The sequence below is a fragment of the Colletotrichum navitas genome, assembly GCF_030913465.1.
Source record: "Colletotrichum navitas strain CBS 125086 chromosome Unknown LY79scaffold_6, whole genome shotgun sequence".
Taxonomy (NCBI): Eukaryota; Fungi; Ascomycota; class Sordariomycetes; order Glomerellales; family Glomerellaceae; genus Colletotrichum; species Colletotrichum navitas.
Window position 1 is genome coordinate 130035 of NW_026850552.1, and position 17371 is coordinate 147405.

General features: G+C 52.8%; 6 protein-coding genes across 6 annotated transcripts; 4 read left to right on the forward strand and 2 right to left on the reverse strand.

Annotated features, from left to right (window-relative positions):
- Window positions 1–45: 45 nt before the first annotated feature.
- LY79DRAFT_320510 (WD domain-containing protein) lies at window positions 46–2735 on the reverse strand. Its single transcript, XM_060552404.1, has 2 exons — window positions 2332–2735; window positions 46–2280 (listed from the first exon to the last, which is right to left on the reverse strand). The coding sequence occupies exons 1-2, from the start codon at window positions 2452–2454 to the stop codon at window positions 334–336; spliced, it is 2070 nt and encodes a 689-aa protein (XP_060418627.1). The 5' UTR covers window positions 2455–2735; the 3' UTR covers window positions 46–333.
- Window positions 2736–3267: 532 nt separating this feature from the next.
- LY79DRAFT_666236 (ATP synthase subunit E) lies at window positions 3268–3818 on the forward strand (the record flags this gene model as incomplete). The annotated part of the gene is made up of 3 exons (XM_060563187.1): window positions 3268–3291; window positions 3444–3633; window positions 3745–3818. The coding sequence occupies 3 exons, from the start codon at window positions 3268–3270 to the stop codon at window positions 3816–3818; spliced, it is 288 nt and encodes a 95-aa protein (XP_060418628.1).
- Window positions 3819–4668: 850 nt separating this feature from the next.
- Window positions 4669–7544, forward strand: LY79DRAFT_539383 (oligosaccharyl transferase STT3 subunit). Its single transcript, XM_060556819.1, has 5 exons — window positions 4669–4986; window positions 5104–5127; window positions 5184–5858; window positions 5913–7062; window positions 7111–7544. Exons 1-5 carry the CDS (start codon window positions 4860–4862, stop codon window positions 7379–7381), a joined length of 2247 nt encoding a protein of 748 aa, XP_060418629.1. The 5' UTR covers window positions 4669–4859; the 3' UTR covers window positions 7382–7544.
- A 974-nt stretch (window positions 7545–8518) lies between these two features.
- LY79DRAFT_656188 (uncharacterized protein) lies at window positions 8519–10953 on the forward strand (the record flags this gene model as incomplete). Its single annotated transcript, XM_060562684.1, has 2 exons — window positions 8519–9136; window positions 9196–10953. The coding sequence occupies 2 exons, from the start codon at window positions 8519–8521 to the stop codon at window positions 10951–10953; spliced, it is 2376 nt and encodes a 791-aa protein (XP_060418630.1).
- A 44-nt stretch (window positions 10954–10997) lies between these two features.
- Window positions 10998–11646, forward strand: LY79DRAFT_539386 (uncharacterized protein). Its single transcript, XM_060556820.1, has one exon. It carries the CDS (start codon window positions 11068–11070, stop codon window positions 11515–11517), a length of 450 nt encoding a protein of 149 aa, XP_060418631.1. The 5' UTR covers window positions 10998–11067; the 3' UTR covers window positions 11518–11646.
- Window positions 11647–12417: 771 nt separating this feature from the next.
- Window positions 12418–16298, reverse strand: LY79DRAFT_587057 (uncharacterized protein; the record flags this gene model as incomplete). The annotated part of the gene is made up of 4 exons (XM_060560722.1): window positions 12418–15072; window positions 15128–15427; window positions 15480–16177; window positions 16268–16298. 4 exons carry the CDS (start codon window positions 16296–16298, stop codon window positions 12418–12420), a joined length of 3684 nt encoding a protein of 1227 aa, XP_060418632.1.
- Between the last annotated feature and the right edge of the window lie 1073 nt (window positions 16299–17371).

Sequence of the window (17371 nt, forward strand, 5' to 3'; positions counted from 1 at the left end):
GCTGGCAGTTGATGGAGAGAAATTTGGTCAAGATGAGAAAATTATTCCCCGATACTGCCCTTTATGTGTCGAATGACTAAGCACATCGCTTTCAGCTTTCTGGGGTGGGCACCAAGCCTGGTGGTGTCCACCAACAACCATACTCGCTTGTGCCAACAATAGAAGGAAAGTCGTGGGTGCTAGATGCAAGGAATGGTTGTATGACATGTAAGATTGACATACTCAAGAACAACACGGCATCAGGGTATACAAAGCATGCGCCTTTTACCAACAAAATCGAATAGTAGTAACTCCCGCCCTATACGTGGGGCGTACGTAGAAAGAAGTTGGTTTCTATACCATTGCCCCATTGAGTCCGTGAGCCTCAACTCTATTGACCAACTTCTTCACGTTCGTCCACTCCTCCGCCTTCAGATCATCTCTACCACCCAGACCAGAGGTGACCTCAAAGATGGTGAGCACTCCATCGATGCCTCCCGTGGCCAGACGCTTACCCTCGGAAGGCTCCCAAACAACCTTGTTCAAGCTCTTAGCCAGCATGGTTCTACCATCCTTGCGGGAGCTTGGCGATATTCTCGCGACGGGCTCCTCTGTCTCGACCGTGATATCCCATAACTCAAGCCATCCTGCACCATCGACAAGTGCGAACACGCTGGGCTTAATCGGCGACCATTGGGCATCGTAAACAACATCTTCTCGCACAAAGTCGATGAGCGGTGAAACCGTTGGCTCAACTCCTGCGGTTGAAGTCGCAGCAGGCGCGCGAACCTTCCACAGCCTGACACTCCAGTCGAGTGACGATGAGAGGACTAAGTCACCGAGATCCACCGGCCCGCGCGCAGGGTGGAAGTCCACTGACATAACAGGTGCCGTGTGACCCTTGTAGCTGACCCGCGCATCAACACCGGCCTTTGCGCCAGCTCGGTCGTATCTGTGACAGGGGAAGATCGTGCCCTCCTCACTACCGACGAGGAAAAAGGTTGGGTCAGTTTGAGGGAATGCCAAGCAAGTCGGGCTGACATCGTCAAGCTTGTATCCGGGTGGGGCTTTGAGCTCCAGCAGCTCCTGTGGCTGGGCAAATACGTCCATGCTCCAACCGCAAACAACACCGTCCGTTGAGGTAGAAATTATGTTGTTTGCGTTCTGGGTACCGACAATATCGACTGAGTAGATGGGATGTGTGTGTCCATAACCAGTAAGGGGCGTTTTCTGCACCGGTGCCGATTTTGCTCTCATGTCCCATAGGAGCACCTGACCGCTGTAAGTGCCGCCGATGATGAGGTTCTGGTGGTACGGCGAGAACTTGGCTGTAAGAACATCGGACTGCGCATGGAAAACATATTCTGGTCTATCGCGTAGGGCCAAGCTCCATACTTGGACGAGGCCGTCTGGCTCATGCGGCGCAGTCGGATTCTTGGTGTACGAGGCCAGCATCAGCTCGGAATGATGATGTGAGAAGTCGATGCTGCTGATCATGCGCTTCTTCGACCACCTTTCATCAAAGAACTGTGCCACTTCCTTCACCCTACGGCGACCCTTGCCACCGAAGTTACCGCTCTCGTCATCTTCGTCGTCAACGTCTTGACCTTGTAGTGCGTAGTCGGTGAGGATATCGTATTCCTGATCGAGTGCTCGCTCAATGACCTTGGTGGACTTCTCGAGGAAATCGGCAAAGTCGGGTGCACTTGTAACGGCCTCAAGTTCTTCGGTGGTGAGCTTGCGCATGGGGTAGTTTGCTTTGTTGGAGGCATCGTTTGGAATGACGCCATCCTTGAGCAAATCCAGTGAAGCCTTCAACTCTTCCTCCACTTCCTTTCTGATGTCCTGTCGCAACTCTTCTTCCCGATCTCTTTGCCTTCTACTCAGCCTCTTGTTAGGCGTCGATGTAACTGGGGGAATGTCCTCGTTGTCGGAGAGCGACTGGGCTCGGGGTCGAGTCGGCGATGTCCACGCTTCGGCCGTCTGCACCCCCTTGCTGTAGGAATGTACCTCTTTCACGGGTGAAGGCGGGCACTCGTATACCGTTGTAAGCGGTGCCGTTGTCAGGCTAAGCTGTACAACTGGAGTGGGCGTTGGCTGACCGTTGGCGGGGGTAACGAATTCTGAGGTTGCAGTGCTCAACTCCCCTGCGCTTAGAACGCTATTTGGTCGGCTGCCCCTACGAGCCGGCGATGCTGCCCCTCCATTCGTAGACCCGGGTCTACTTTCCCCTACCAAGCTGTTGATCAAAGTCTCGATATCGCGGCGGTTTTCGGCTCGGCCTGGAACGGGGGACACAAGCTGTTGCTTCAGTCAGTAAGTTGCGCCAGCAAGGAGATCGAATCGACATACGTCGCCTGGACTCCCTGCGCTTTGCCGACTTGTCGTTGCGTGGCTTGCGCGAAGCTCCCTCTGTCTTTTGAGCTCCGCGAGCTTAGCCTTCTTCGCTAGGATTTCATCTCGTCGCTGTTGCATCCTGACTTCTCCTCAATCCCATCGCGGGACTTGCCGACTATATGTGACTAGCAATCGCGGGGAAGGTATACACTGCTGTCTCAATAACAGATGGAGTGCGCAAGTTAGCTAATTGGGGGAGGCGGTCTAGGGAGAGCGAATCATCGATTCGTTGTTGACAGGTATTGTGACGACTGTTCGACCGCTGTGGTGTCCCGGTCCGTTTGGCTTGATGGGGATTACTCTCCATGCGCGTTGTCTCGTCGCGATTCGGGAGGGACCCCTGTTGGCAGGCAGGTACCTCAGCTGCCGATTGACTACAGGAAGATACCTGCCTTAGTGGCCCTTGCATTAAAGTTGACCTTTGGTCCCTAGCAAGACTTAGCACACGTGATTGCGCCAGATCGGCAAAGGACCGGCAAAACTGTCCTCCCACCTATCACGCAGGGCAATGTGCACTGGGCAAGCGTGAGTTGCGTGGCAAGGTAGCCGCTGTAAGCTCTCACAGTCAGCATGTCGCGGTACGTAAGGTGCAGGCATTAGGCGACCACGGCGCGCCATTGGCATTAGTGCTGGGCTGGTGTTCCCCGTCCGAGCTCCAGACGCCCGGGAGTGACCAGACGGCCAACCAGTGGAAAATCTGCGAGTTTTCCCGAGCCAGCTCGCATATTTTCAAAACTTCACACCTTGCGTCCCCTAACGTAATTCCCTCGACAGAGCTCCGAAAGGGTCAATTGGCAGCCATTGTCAACCCGCGCACTGTCCTTCCCATCGCTCCCTCCCATCGCTCCTTCCCTCCCGAAAGCGGTCGCGCAATCCAGGCAATTGCCCCAAATGTCATCCTCCTCAGGAGTTAATGTACGTCTTGTCCTTCGTCCGCATCCTGCGGAGCGACCAGCCGCACTATCCTCCCTGAGTCGACGAGCGCCCATCGCCAACCGAATCGAGCCCGGACATGATACGCTCGTCACGAGAATAGGAGCAGCTCGGCTGATTGATGGATTCTTTAGGTGTTGCGATACACGGCCCTCGGTCTGGGCGTGTTCTACGGTTTCACACATCAGCGATCGATCACAGCAAGCCAGAAGGCTGCTGCCGCCCAGAAGGAGTATGAGCGCAAGGAGAAGTTGATCGAACAGGCGAAGGCTGAGTTTGCGAAAAAGAACCAGCCACTCAAGTCGGCGGCTGCTGATGCTGGAGGTGTGTTTCTTTCTCCCCTCTCCCCCCAAGGAGTATTTGCAGAGCGCAAGACAGACTTGTCGTCATCGATAGTTGCTGCGTTAAGGCCCATAGAGCTGATACAAGACACAGTTAACGTCGACCCGATGGACCCCAAGTTTGATCTTGAGGCCTACTTCAACAACCTGGTGAAGCAGAACCCGTAAGATGGATGATCGCTTGGTATGGGGGACGACTTGCACAACGGATAGACAGGGTCAGCATCGGGAATACGCCTGCACAAAGAGACCACGACGAGTCCTTGCAAGGGACTAATAATCCGGTCTTTCGGCAGCAGTAGGTGCATGGAAGGCGCTACGCCTGATGTCACTGCATAAACATTTCCTTACGTCTGTTTACCGGTGTACATGTGTACAATACGCTCAACTAGATGACAATTCCAAGGGACGAGCCATTGGATGATACTCATCACTTTTCCTCTTGTGCAGGGCTTGAGTCCCTGCCAATCGCCGGCAGACTGCCAGGAGGCAGACACAGGTCGGCAAGTGTTCACACTGACTTGCGATGCTTAATGGGGCTTCTGTTCGCCTATCTGCACCACCAGTCTCATGGTGCTATGATTAATCAGGTTCTTTGCAGTAGCTTCCTGGCAAATAATCTGGAAACGCCTTGTCTCGGGAGAACGAGCGAACCAATTAATCCCCATCAGCGATACCTATGGACAAACTGAAAATAGCTATCTAAAGCATAGTAGACATCAGGCAAACCTCATCTCAGGAATTGAATAAGAGCTCCCATATGATCCAATATTCGTTCGATTGTGAGTATGAATGGAGAATATGTCCTATACTCTACTCCGCGTCATCAGATGATTCAGTTTGACATCTCAGAGCCCACACCTCGACATCCCCAACGCCAGGCCGGCCACCCCGGATTCTATCAACCCGGGCCATTCTTTGTCCGAAGCACGTGACGTAACTACATACAATTCTACATTTGGGTACTGTGGAAGCCACGACTGGGGCGCTTGTCAGTGGGCAACTGGGCCACTGACTGGGCCGCACCACTGAGCGAGTCGACTCCGCTGGACCGTGCACCTGCCCCCCTGCCCCACGGATTCAGGTGCATAAGCTCCAAGCTGTCCTTCTCAGATATCGACCTGGTGAGACAGTAGGTTGTCGTCGCCAGCTCCATTTCGCAACCTTCACAATCACGGCCACTGCCTCTTCACATCAATCGCGGCCAAAATGACGGCCAAACCTCTGGGTCCCCTCTCCGGAGGCAGCAACGAGAATACTAGAACTGTTTTAAGAGTCACCATCTTGTCACTGATCGCTGCTGCTGCTGTTGCCAGTCGTCTTTTCTCCGTCATTCGTAAGTGCCCCTCGACACTTTGCTCATAGTCGACTCCCCTCCCTCACCACCGCCAATTGATGACCGAGGGCTTCTTTTCTTAACCGTTCTGGATATATGCTAAATACAACGACTTAGGCTTCGAGAGTATCATTCACGAATGTTCGTTTTTCCTCGCTCAGGGCACCTTCTCGCTTCCGGTACTAATTGTGCTCCAGTCGACCCCTGGTTCAACTTCAGAGCTACGAAATATCTTGTCGCCAATGGATTCTACAAGTTCTGGGATTGGTTTGATGATCGCACCTGGCATCCTCTCGGTCGGGTTACTGGAGGAACCCTCTACCCTGGTCTGATGGTAACCAGCGGCGCCATTTACCACGCGCTCCGCGCTCTTACCGTCCCCGTTGATATCCGCAACATCTGCGTCCTTCTCGCGCCCGCCTTCTCCGGCCTTACCGCCTACGCCGCTTACCTCCTCACCAATGAGATGACCACCTCGCCTTCGGCCGGCTTGCTTGCAGCTATCTTTATGGGTATCGCGCCTGGTTACATCTCTCGGTCGGTTGCTGGCAGCTATGACAACGAGGCTATCGCCATTTTCCTTCTTGTCTTCACGTTCTTCCTGTGGATCAAGGCACTGAAGCTGGGCTCTATGCTCTGGGGAGCTCTTTGCGCCCTGTTTTACGGCTACATGGTTGCCTCGTGGGGTGGTTACGCTTTCATCACTAACATGCTGCCCTTGCATGCCTTGACCTTGATCCTTATGGGTAGATACAGCGCCCGTCTCTACGTCAGCTACACCACCTGGTACGCTCTTGGAACCTTGGCCAGCATGCAGATCCCGTTTGTTGGCTTCTTGCCCGTCAAGACCAGCGAGCACATGCCTGCCCTGGGTAAGTTTAAAAAAAAAAACCCATGTAAGTGTCGCCGACTAATCTGAAAAACAGGCGTCTTCGGCTTTCTGCAGCTCGTCGCCTTCATTGACTATGTCAGAGGCGCCATCCCTAGTCGCCAGTTCCAGACCTTCGTCTACACATTCCTGGCTGCGACTTTTGGCATTGCGCTCGCTGGCCTGGTAGCCCTGACCTCTTTTGGTTACATTGCTCCCTGGGGTGGTCGCTTCTATTCTCTCTGGGATACCGGATACGCCAAGATTCATATCCCCATCATCGCTTCCGTTTCCGAGCACCAGCCCACTGCTTGGCCTGCTTTCTTCTTCGACCTCAACATGCTGGTCTGGCTGTTCCCTGCTGGAGTGTACCTTTGCTTCCAGAACCTTAAGGACGAGCATGTCTTCATTGTCGTCTACGCCCTTTTCGGCACATACTTCGCAGGTGTCATGGTGCGCTTGATGCTCACTTTGACCCCCGTCGTGTGCGTTGCGGCAGCCATTGCGGCCTCGCAGATCCTCGACACTTACATGGTTTTCAAGTCACCTAATCCCGAAGACTACAAGCCTGAGGATGCTATTGAGGGAACCTCCAAGAAGGCTGGAAAGGGTGGACTTAAGTCGACCAACAAGCCTGTCATTGGCATATACACTTTCCTTTCTAAGGCAGTTGTTGTCGGTGGCATGTCTATCTTCTTGCTTCTCTTCGTGCTTCATTGCACCTGGGTCACCTCCAATGCCTACTCTTCCCCCTCTGTCGTCCTTGCGAGCAGATTGCCCGACGGCAGCCAACACATCATCGACGACTATCGTGAGGCCTACCAGTGGCTGCGCCAGAACACGAAGGAAGACGCCAAGATCATGTCTTGGTGGGATTACGGCTACCAGATTGGTGGCATGGCTGACCGCCCGACCCTTGTCGACAACAACACTTGGAATAACACCCACATCGCAACTGTCGGTAAGGCGATGAGCTCTCGCGAGGAGGTCAGCTACCCTATCATGCGCCAGCATGAGGTCGACTACGTCTTGGTGGTGTTTGGTGGCCTGCTGGGCTACTCTGGAGACGACATCAACAAATTCTTGTGGATGGTCCGTATCGCTGAGGGCATCTGGCCTGAGGAGGTTCAGGAGCGCAAGTTCTTCACTCCCCGTGGAGAGTACAGAGTCGATGACCAGGCGACCGAGACTATGAAGAACAGCTTGATGTAAGTGACTGAAGAACTCAGGATGAACGGATGCTGACAACTGCTCAGGTACAAGATGTCATACTACAACTACAACTCGCTCTTCCCCGCTGGTCAGGCTCAGGACCGTGTTCGTGGCGTCCGCCTCCCCGACGTTGGCCCTACCCTGAACACCGTCGAGGAGGCATTCACCAGTGAGAACTGGATCATCCGTATTTACAAGGTCAAGGACCTTGACAATATTGGCCGTGATCACACGGCCGCTGCTGCCTTCGAAAGAGGCCAGAAGAAGAAGAAGCCAACAAAAAAGCGCGGCCCCAGAGTCCTCAGAGTTGATTAAGTCAATAAATCGTTCGAGCGACCGGGAAACACATCCTCGTGATCGCATCTCATTTCTTTGTATTGGGATAGGGATAGGTGGCTCTAGATTCTACATGTAGACAGAAAAAAAAGGCACGCTTCGGCAAATGTACACTATTAAATCATGACATCTTTACCGTACACTGTTGAAGTTCCACCACTATCAAATGCGACGAAGCTCATTGTCTACCCTGCATTTATCACATGAGTGAGAGAAGCATGCCCGAAGAGCTTCGGACAATGTTTGGTGAGTTGCATTCAGGACTTTGATGGTCTCATCTGGCCCCTGGGTTAAGTAAGCTATGCGTGCCAGAACATATCGTAGGCCTGTACATAGTTTTAATCAGCTCTTGCAAATACTATTGAATCAACTCTTGTGTATTTGAAAAGCCTGGGTATTCATACATAATCCCTCTACAAGTTGACTTTATGTCGTACTGTTGCAACGTCATCTGCCATGGACACAGTGAAGGATGCCTTATGAAAGGGCCTTAGAAAGTAGCAGAATAAAACAGCATAAACATATACATGTCTCCTCCGTATTTCAGGGACCACGTGACTTGGAATGATGCTCTCTCTGTGGTCGGGCTTTGAAGTTGTGGTGTTAGGGAAGGAGTGCCTCTAGCGCTGTTTTCTTGCTCCTGCTTCACCCTTGAGAACTTTTGCTACTTACCAACCCATCCCAAATTTGCGGAACCTCTCACTCTCTTTACAGTTTGCACAACGCTTACTTCTCCGGGGTATCGTGGGCTTTCCTGGAGCCACATGAGCTTTGGAAGCATGGCACCGAAGGAAAGAGCTTGGGCATCGAAAGGTGGAGGAACAGAGTCTTGCCAACGTCACTGTAAGAACACCCCCGCTATTGCTCGAAGAATTCGATCATACTGATAATAATCTAGCATCTGTGTGGAATGACCTTTCCCGCCAGAAACAGCAAGCTGGCGATGGGTACGAACGCCAGAGCGGACTAGTCGAAGAGCCTCGCCGCAGACGGATCAAATCGAGTCGTGCTTCCGGTCGTCTGAAGGCTTATTATTCCCAGGCGGATGTGAAAAAATTGGTTGCTCAATCAGCTGCAACCCACCATCTTTCCCACACTAGCTGCTCGGGCTCAAAAATGAGCGAATCTTATGCTTCTCCGGACTCTTCAACGACTGATGCCCGGAGTCTTTGTCAACTTAATGCAGAGCCTCAGTCGGTTATTGACATGGAGAAAGCACCCCACGCCCATTCTGAGGCTATTCGAAGAGTCTCTGACATGGATACCGGAGTCATCTACAACACTGGAGCCTGTACTGATCGATCACGCCATGGAAAGCAGCAGTCGTTCAAGCATATGAGGGGCACCATAGGCGACAAGCAAAATGGTAAAAGTGAAAGCATGGCCACCGATATATCTGTTCATCTTGATGATAATGCCGACGGCTACTACTGCTGTGGCTGTGGCATCCGTCGATCCGACGAGCACCACCGGGTGCGCAAGTTCAAGTCTGGAGATCCGGCCTGGCGCAACTTTTGTAGGCGATGCCACGCAAAACACCTCGTCAATAGCCGTGGCAAGACTATGAAGACTTACGCCAACTTTTGTTTCGGCTGTGGATTTGCACGGTCTTCTCAATTCAACAAGGAGCATCCCATCAACCAAGATCAGAGGCCCGTCAAGAACTTCTGCGCCTATTGCATGAAAAAAGTCTCCAGAAAGGCGTTGATTCCAACAGAGACTCTCCTCGGCAGCGTACTTCCTCTCCCTTGTCCCAATGAATTCGGGATTCACCTGTAACTGACATGATCTAGTCTTCTGACGAAAGCGATTCTGAACTTGATCGACAGCAAATCAACGAAGATGGAGATGACAGGTGGAACATTGGTCAGGGAACTCACTTTTTAGTCTCACACCATCGATCAATAACAGTGTTGAACATTGATGCCGCCAACAACAATGAACCCCCCGGGGATACTTCAGCAGAGAATTCTCCATCCGAATCTGTGATAGAGCGGCTTCGCAAGCGCCGTTCTGGCAGGATAAGCCATGCGACTCCCTCAGAAGAAGACCAATGCGGGACTGAGTGGTCGACAGTCAACAGACATGAAGACAACGATGAGGCTTCTCCGGCAACATGCATCAAACACGGAACGTCTGCCGTCGACGATGACCTTAAAAAGTCGTGCAATCAGAGTGCGAACTGCGACATGACTTCTGGAACTTACAAGCCGTCTCCAGTCAGCTGTCCGCATGCCAAGCGGTTTCCCGATGCACCATCCACGCCCGAAGCGTCTATGGCAGGAAGGGACAGTATTCTCGAAGCCGGCTCGTCCTTGCTAAGTTCGGACTCAAAATTGCCTTCCAAGAGAGCGACCTTCAACGAGCGTGTTGAGGTCCGCACGTCTCCGACGTACTGGCAAAGAGAACATTCTGAAGGAGATGGACCATATGCTCAATTTCGACACGAAAATTACCACGAAGAACTCCGAGAAGGACAGAAGGCGGTTCCGCTTAAGGACCCCTTAAAAGACCCTGACGGTAACAGTGCTGGACAATTGCACTTGCCACGCTACAGTGTCGATGAGGAAAGCTTTAACTCCTGGAGTGCTCCCAGTGCTGGATGTGATGCCTTTGCGGCTTCAGGCTGCGGATACAGCTTCTCCTCAAACAGACCAGGCGACAATCAGCAGCATCTAAACACCTTGTGCCCTTCACAGGGATATAGTAGGGTGTGCAACTCTGGTCTTGACGTTGGGCCGTCTGACTTCGATGAGACGCGGCCGAATCTCAGCAACCGACAATATCAGCCATACAGTGATAACAATTTCCCTTGCAATCAAGGCAAGGAGAACCAGTCCTGTCCCACCAACCCGGTCGCTCCCGAGGGATCATATCCTCCTCTCAGCTCCTTTGGCGAACACTGTTGCTCTGGTACAGACTGTCAGTGTAACTGGTCCTCACGACATGACGGCCCATGTGCCAGCCATGTTGATCTGCCTTGGTGTCTCGAAGATCCATATTCCAATCTTGCCTCTAGCCCAACCCGGAATTGCAAGTACCCTGGTTTCACCAACAGCTTCTCTAGAGACTATGACATTGATCATGACGGTGGACTCAACGCATCATTTCCTTCGAAAGATCAAGAAGCCATCCCGGACGATCGAGGCTTTCATCAAGGCAGCTCGGATTCCGACTCTGCCCGTCAGCGTTTCTCTCAGCCCCGCCACTCACATCCTTCAGACAGACAGTGGACTTGCCACGACACAGAGCCTTTCAGCATACACAAGGACTTCCTAGAGTCCCGACCTCGCTTCCCTCGCAGATTCTCTGGTTGTTCGGCCGATCAAAGACCAGATATTGAGCACGACTTTCCCAACGATATTCCCTACGACGCTGATACTAACTTTGATTTCTCGAGCGCGAGCAAGAGCATTCTTCACGAACCCAGACTTCCTTCTACTGGATGTGCCATGGAGATTCCGGACGACATGTCCGACAGCGACGTCCACAACCTGCTCATCCCAGGCTACGATAACTACGTCCCTTGGCGCAAGACGGGCTCGACATGATTCGCAGCAACTCTTCGCAGAGGGCAGCTCTTGCCAGTTTCTACCACATGTCTGAATCCTTCCGCATGGAAATCAGGGTCGATTTTCTTTGTCACTCGGCAACTTAGCTAAACGATGGCATCACAATGCGACTCTATGGCGGGAACGAATTTTGTCAAGCTATACAACTCTGCCCGCAAGCAATTTTGCAGAACTTTGCTACGGATTACTTCGTCTTTTTTCTTGTATGACTCTTCTTTTTTTTCGCATTTTAACGTCTTGCTGGCTACTTTACCCTTTTCCTTTGATTACACAATATGCTTGTTCGTCACCACACTTTCTTCCCTCCTCGCCATTCAACCAGGCTCTCTACCTAGCTGGACCCGTTTCCCATTTCGGTTTTTATTATCACCGCCGCTAAGACTTTCTAACGGCCTTTCCGCAATGAACTATGAAGTCACGGCTTTTTTACTTTCACCATCGCCCGCGGAATTTTCTCGTGTTTTTCGTATCGCCCTGGAATGTCCTTCCGAGGAAACAACTGCAGGACCCAGACACTGGGATTCAGGACGACCATTGCCCTGAAGAGAATTCTCAACTTTAGGGGACGGACGCTCTCTCTATGGGCCGGGATGCGTCGGGGTCTTGGGCGATGCCGGGCCTAGGCTTTCATCGAGACCGAGGGATACTAGGCACATACTGCCTTCGGAGGGGCTTTTAGGGAATGGGAAGGATTCTTCTACGGCTGTGGATTCAATTTCGGCAGGCTCACACTCTCCGAAACATACTCGGAGAGCGGCCGACCCTGTCTCATCACATAATATATTTGGAAGAGAATGATAACCGAACTGCGACCTGTATATCGAAAGTAGCGCGACCCGGAATGAAAATGAGAATGCCACGGTCCATGGTGCCTTTCGTACGATTGGAACTTGAGATGATGATCTATCTGGGCATACTGCCTCTTGTGTCCTGTGAGGTATACTGTCAGGGGGGGAGCTGGGGAGGATCGGCCGCGTCCAAGTTGGAAATCACGAGATGATACCACGTGTGGACAAAGTGGATTCATCGACCCGTGCCCCCAAGGGTGGCTTGATAACAATGATTTACATGTTGATTCATGAGTCTTGTGTTTTTTTTGGAGTCATCTATTCTACCATGTCCCATCAACAACGGCGCTGTCTTGCACAATAACCAGATCCATTTGGGGGGGCAAAAGCTGCCCTGCTTGAACATGTGCTTTCTAAAGTCTGTCGAATCCAACGCTATTTTGTTCGCTCCACAGCCCGCGTTCCTCCCTTTAACAACAAAAGCGCCAAACCCGATATATTTTATAAATATCAACTTCCTCATCGTCGCAATGTTGAGGAAATTTTTTAGGGGGGGCGAGGTCTTGAGGCTCTTTCATTTCGTCCGTGATGTCCCCTCCCATCACGACGCTCTCCAGGAACCCCTGAGATAAGCGTTGTGGCCAGCCTCTCAGTTCTAAGGGCTACTAGATCGGGTCTCTTGCAAAGGTGAAGGGGCATTTAGACCCGGCGTCTGGCCTCGAAGAATAGTAGTCGCGGACGCGCTAGTCGGTGAGCCCCTTCTAGACACTGTCCTCAGCGCCACGAACCTAAGCGCCTCGAGTCGCTTCTCCTCAAAGACACGGCTGCGTTCGCGCTCCCTCTCGATGTTCTGCTTACGCTCGAACAACTCCTTGTCGACTTCGTTGTACCTCCGTCTTTGCTCAGCTGCCGTCTTTAGCTTTCTCTCGTACTTGTTGCATATCTCGTCCATCTTGCGTGCCACCGATGAGGATACTAGCTTGAGAGGGGCGTCTGGGCGGCGTTGCTTTGAGGAATCACCGTAAAAGCAGCGGAAAATCACCTTTGTCTGGCTTGTTGTGTCGGCAGCGGTACCCCATACGACAATCTCATCGCCATCGTAGACCTGGACCCAGTTCTTCGATGGGCTACTGGGATTCTTGCAGTCGTATGAAAGAAGCTCGTAGCCATTGAGGAAGATCCCGTTTGTCGCTTTTGTTGACAGGTAAAAAGCAAATCCCTCGCCATTGGGGTATTTGTCCCATGGATGCTTAGTAGGGTCCTTGGAAGGGTCGTAGCCGTCTTTCCACAGCAACATCTTGAGGGCATATTTGGGTATCTTGACCTCTGTTTTGGGCTCGTATATGACTGTATTGGAAGGTCCTCGGCCCCACGACATCAGCGAAATCGTCACAGGGACGGAAATCCCGGAAACCAATGAATCGGGGGCCGACTCTAGCACAGCAACAGCTCGTTTCGGCCCGTCGTCGGAAACGGGGACGATGATCTGGGGCTGCATTTCTGGCGGCAAAGTGTCGGGAAGCGAATCTTCTTCAGGCTGGGGGGCAGTGGCAGGAATGTCCCATTCCGTGCCCTCCAGGACTTTCCTGTCATCCCGCTTTAGCAGGGCCCGGTTTGTCTCATCGACGGTGGGCTGACTCTGGGTGTGCATAGCGGGCACGCCGTTGTTTGGTGGGAAGTATTTGAAAGCCATTTCCCACAATGGCGACTTGCCTGGGCCAAACTCCTCTCCCCGGCTTTGTGCAGCCTTCTTGAACATTTCGTACTGCAACTGAGTCATCTCAGGATAACGGAGGTGCCATGTACTCATATCCTTTCCCCAGAAGTGCATCTTGTTGAAAGGTCCATCGATCTGACGTCCGGATTCCAGCCTCTTGATCTGCGGCACAGAGGCAAGCAATCTGTACTCCTCCATTTCCTCTTCTGCGAGGGCATCGAGGTTGCCCTCCGACTTGAGGCGTTTGAAGATGGGATTCGCTCGCGGTCGCGGTTCGTACTCGTCACTTGTGTCAACTGACGACGGTTTCCGTTTGCTAGCATTATAGAACGTCCCATTGGTATGAGAAGCAGCCGCGGATTCCATCTGGATATCGCTGCCAAGATCAGTTGCGCCCAGACTCTGAGAGGCTACGTTTTCGACCAGGCTGTACAGCTGATCCTTGGATTGGCCTTCGACCGCAGAGACAGAAAGCCGAGCACCCCCGCTGCTTTCCGACTTCTTGCCAATGATCGTCGAGGCATCTTCCGACTCGTAACTGTCCCGTATTTCAGACCCTAAGCTCTCGTTGCCTAGGACGCCCGAATCGGCCACTGGGAGATTGAGCCGCTCCGCCGCTACTGCGCCCCTATTGCCTATAGCAGATCTGTTGACCTCTCCGAAAAGTCTGGGGCCAGCGCCTTGCCCAATAGGACCAAACGTCCCATGTTCCTGCTCCGAATCCTCCTCGATAAAGTCCCTGGCGATATCATCCACACTTTCTTCGAAAGGCAGCTCCGTGTCGGCTAGACAACGCGATTGTCCCTCTTCCAGGCTCAGCTGAGATGCGTTGACCTGCAACTCTTCATCTTCATCAGTGATTTCGTCGAATGACTGGTCACCATTTTGCGAAGGCTTTACTCTGTGGACACCAAGCCAAGGGTGCTCCTGAAGTTCCCTGACTGTCGCGCGGCATTCTGGGCGTTTCTCCAGCATATAGCAGAGAAACTCAATGCCCTGCTGCGAGATATCCTGCCGCACCAGCGGAAGTGTGTCAAGGGGCCTTGTCATGATTGTGTGGAGCAACTCTGAATAACTGACACCGTTCTTGACGGGATATGGCGGGTTGCCGGTGAGGGCATAGAAGAGCACGCCACCGAGTGACCAGACATCGACAGCGTGGTCGTATCTCTGGCCAACCGCTGCCCGCTTCGCTCTATTACGGGGGTTCCGATGGCCATTATCGTCGTACTCGGCGTACTCCGAGTAAACTTCCGGCGCGCAGTACAGTAAAGTGCCGCAAAATGTTCGAAGGAACGTTTGCTCGTTATCAACCATCTTGGAGAGACCAAAGTCTGTCAACTTGACATCGAAGGGGTTGAGTGACGAGATGAGAATATTGTCGGGCTTGACATCCCGATGTGTAATGTTGTTCTCGTGCAGATGAGCCAAGGCACTCAGCAGTTGAGCTGCCATTTGCTTGACTGACACCTCTTGCAAGGGTCCACGACTGCTGATAAGTTTGCCAAGGTCGCCGCCGCCGACAAACTCCATGATTATGATGAAGAGTCGATTGTCCCAATCGAAATGCTCAATATACCGGACGATGTTTGGCTTTCTCGGGTCAGTGGTTGTAAACTCGGGAAAGGGACCAACTGGCACAGCTTACATGTTGAACCCTCTGCATGATTTTCATCTCATTTTCCACCTTTTGGTCCAAGACGCCGTTCTTGATGAACCGCCTTTTCTCGAGCTCTTTGGCGGCGTATGGGACTCCGTCAAACTTAGACGTGACCTTGTAAACGACCGCGAAGGCCCCCTTGCCAATCTGGCCAACCCGATTGTACTTGCCGGAACCGTCCCAGTCCCTCGGGAATCGATCGACGTTATCCTGTGTGGTTCCAGACGGCAATGCTATTCTCCGCGTGGTGGCAGTCGGTGGTCTCCTAGGGGCAGCGAACAAGTCGACCTGATTTAATTAGTTCCTGGCGCTTGACGACGCAAAAGGGGGCGCAGCTTACATGGCCACCGGGACCCGGTACCACCGTCTCATTATGATTCGCACGCAAACCTGCCAGTGTGGCGAAGTAGTGCTGTAGCTTTGTGCTGTACGCCATTTCGTACTCGCCAACCCGCTTCGGTATCCGAACCAGGAATTCCAAGTCATGCTGCTCGTTGTGCATCAACACTTTGATCTTGGAGCCGTGGCTAAGAACCCTCTTCGTGCCGCACTTTTCATTTGCGTTCTTGGGCTTCGCACGCAACAGCGTCCCTTCGACAAAGGTTCCGTTGGTTGACTGATCCTCCAGCATGACCACACCGTATTCATTGACGTAGATGCGAAAGTGGATATTGCTGAGGCGCTTCATGGGGTCATTGGCAAAGCAGATATCGCAGCGTGAAACGTTCCTGCCGAACAAGAAGCCATGTAGCGGAGCCTTGGTCTTTGCAGACAGGCGGAGTATGATGGCGTGCTCAATGTTGGGCGGCGTCAGCTGAAACTGGTCGGCTCTGTCCTCCTGTTCGTAGTCCGGTTCCACGGCATCCGCCTCTTCCCTGCCGACGACATGTTGCGAGTGTTCGCGGGCTATCCGATGTACTTCGCGACGGGCGAACTCTGAGTGGGGGTAGAGAAGGCATATGATATCAGAGATGTCGTCGTCAGAGAAGCCAGAGTTTTGCTTGCCTACGCGGCGCGGATCAAGGACATTCTGGGTAGCTGAGCAGCAAAAGGGCCGAGGTCAGTTCCTAGTCTGTTGCGCCGGTACTCGTAGTACGGCAGAACCGGGGATGTGATGAAGGAGCATACCTTGGGTGGGCTGCGACCCATCGCCCTCCATTTGGACGGACAAAGGAGCAGAGAAGGTGGTGAAGCTCGTCTAGGCTGCCGTCTTGGGTCGCGGGCCGGTGACAGACGACCGGCGCAGAGGAGGGAAGTCGTTAAGATGAGTGTCCAGGACAGGGAGATACGCGGCTGGACAAAAGAAGCTGACAATGCATTTATTGAATGTAGGCTACTGTAAACGGCGTCGATATCGTCCTCGAGCGAGTCTTGAATGCCATGCAAATCTAGAGCGGGGTTTGCTATTTGCTTTTTCTCGTTTGCTTGCTGAGGCAAAGGCTTCAACGGGGGCGACACTTTTGGGGTTGCTTCGTTTCTCACTCGATATTCGATGTGGGGGCGTTCACGGTTCGCGGTCGCGCCGTCGTTCGCCAGAAATTCGCGGATTAGGGAGGCCTGGATTGCATTGGCAAATGCGAATGGCAGAGATGTGGAGGGTTTGTCGTATGTATTCGTTGTGTTGTGCGGGATGATCACCCCCGGTCACCCAGCAACGTCTCTTTTTTATAAATCAGGGATGCGAGGACTTCATGCAGACAACTGATGCGATTTGACGAGCACGCGAGTTGGGTATCTCAATGTGCCGTGCAAAGTGAGGGAACCAAAAGACAAGATAACAAAACTACGCTGCAGCAATACCGGCGCGTGCTACGTGTGTCTTGCCCGACGCGGCTCAGTCTAGTTAGTGTTTAGGGAGGATACAAGTCAGATGATGTAGACCTCCTGGATGCGACGAGTGGGCGTGGACTCGACCTCGAGAACGCATGTCTCTGATTTTTTTTTTGGGGAATGCGACGAGGCACTGGCCCGCGAGGGGTCGTGGGAACGGGGGCGGGTCGTCCTTTCTTCCAGTGGCCACGAGGCAGCTTCCGGGCAGGGCACCTGCAGCCGCTGTCAGCCAGTCGGCGCTTTGCTTGACCCCAGTCCTTTCGCGCTTACTAAACAAACAGGTAGGTACTTATCTACCATCCACGGGTCTGCGCCTACGTGTACTCCGCGTACAGAGTACATGTACGCCTACCACGTCTACGTACCCTCCCGTGCCGCGCTGGGCCAAGACGCGCCTGAGGG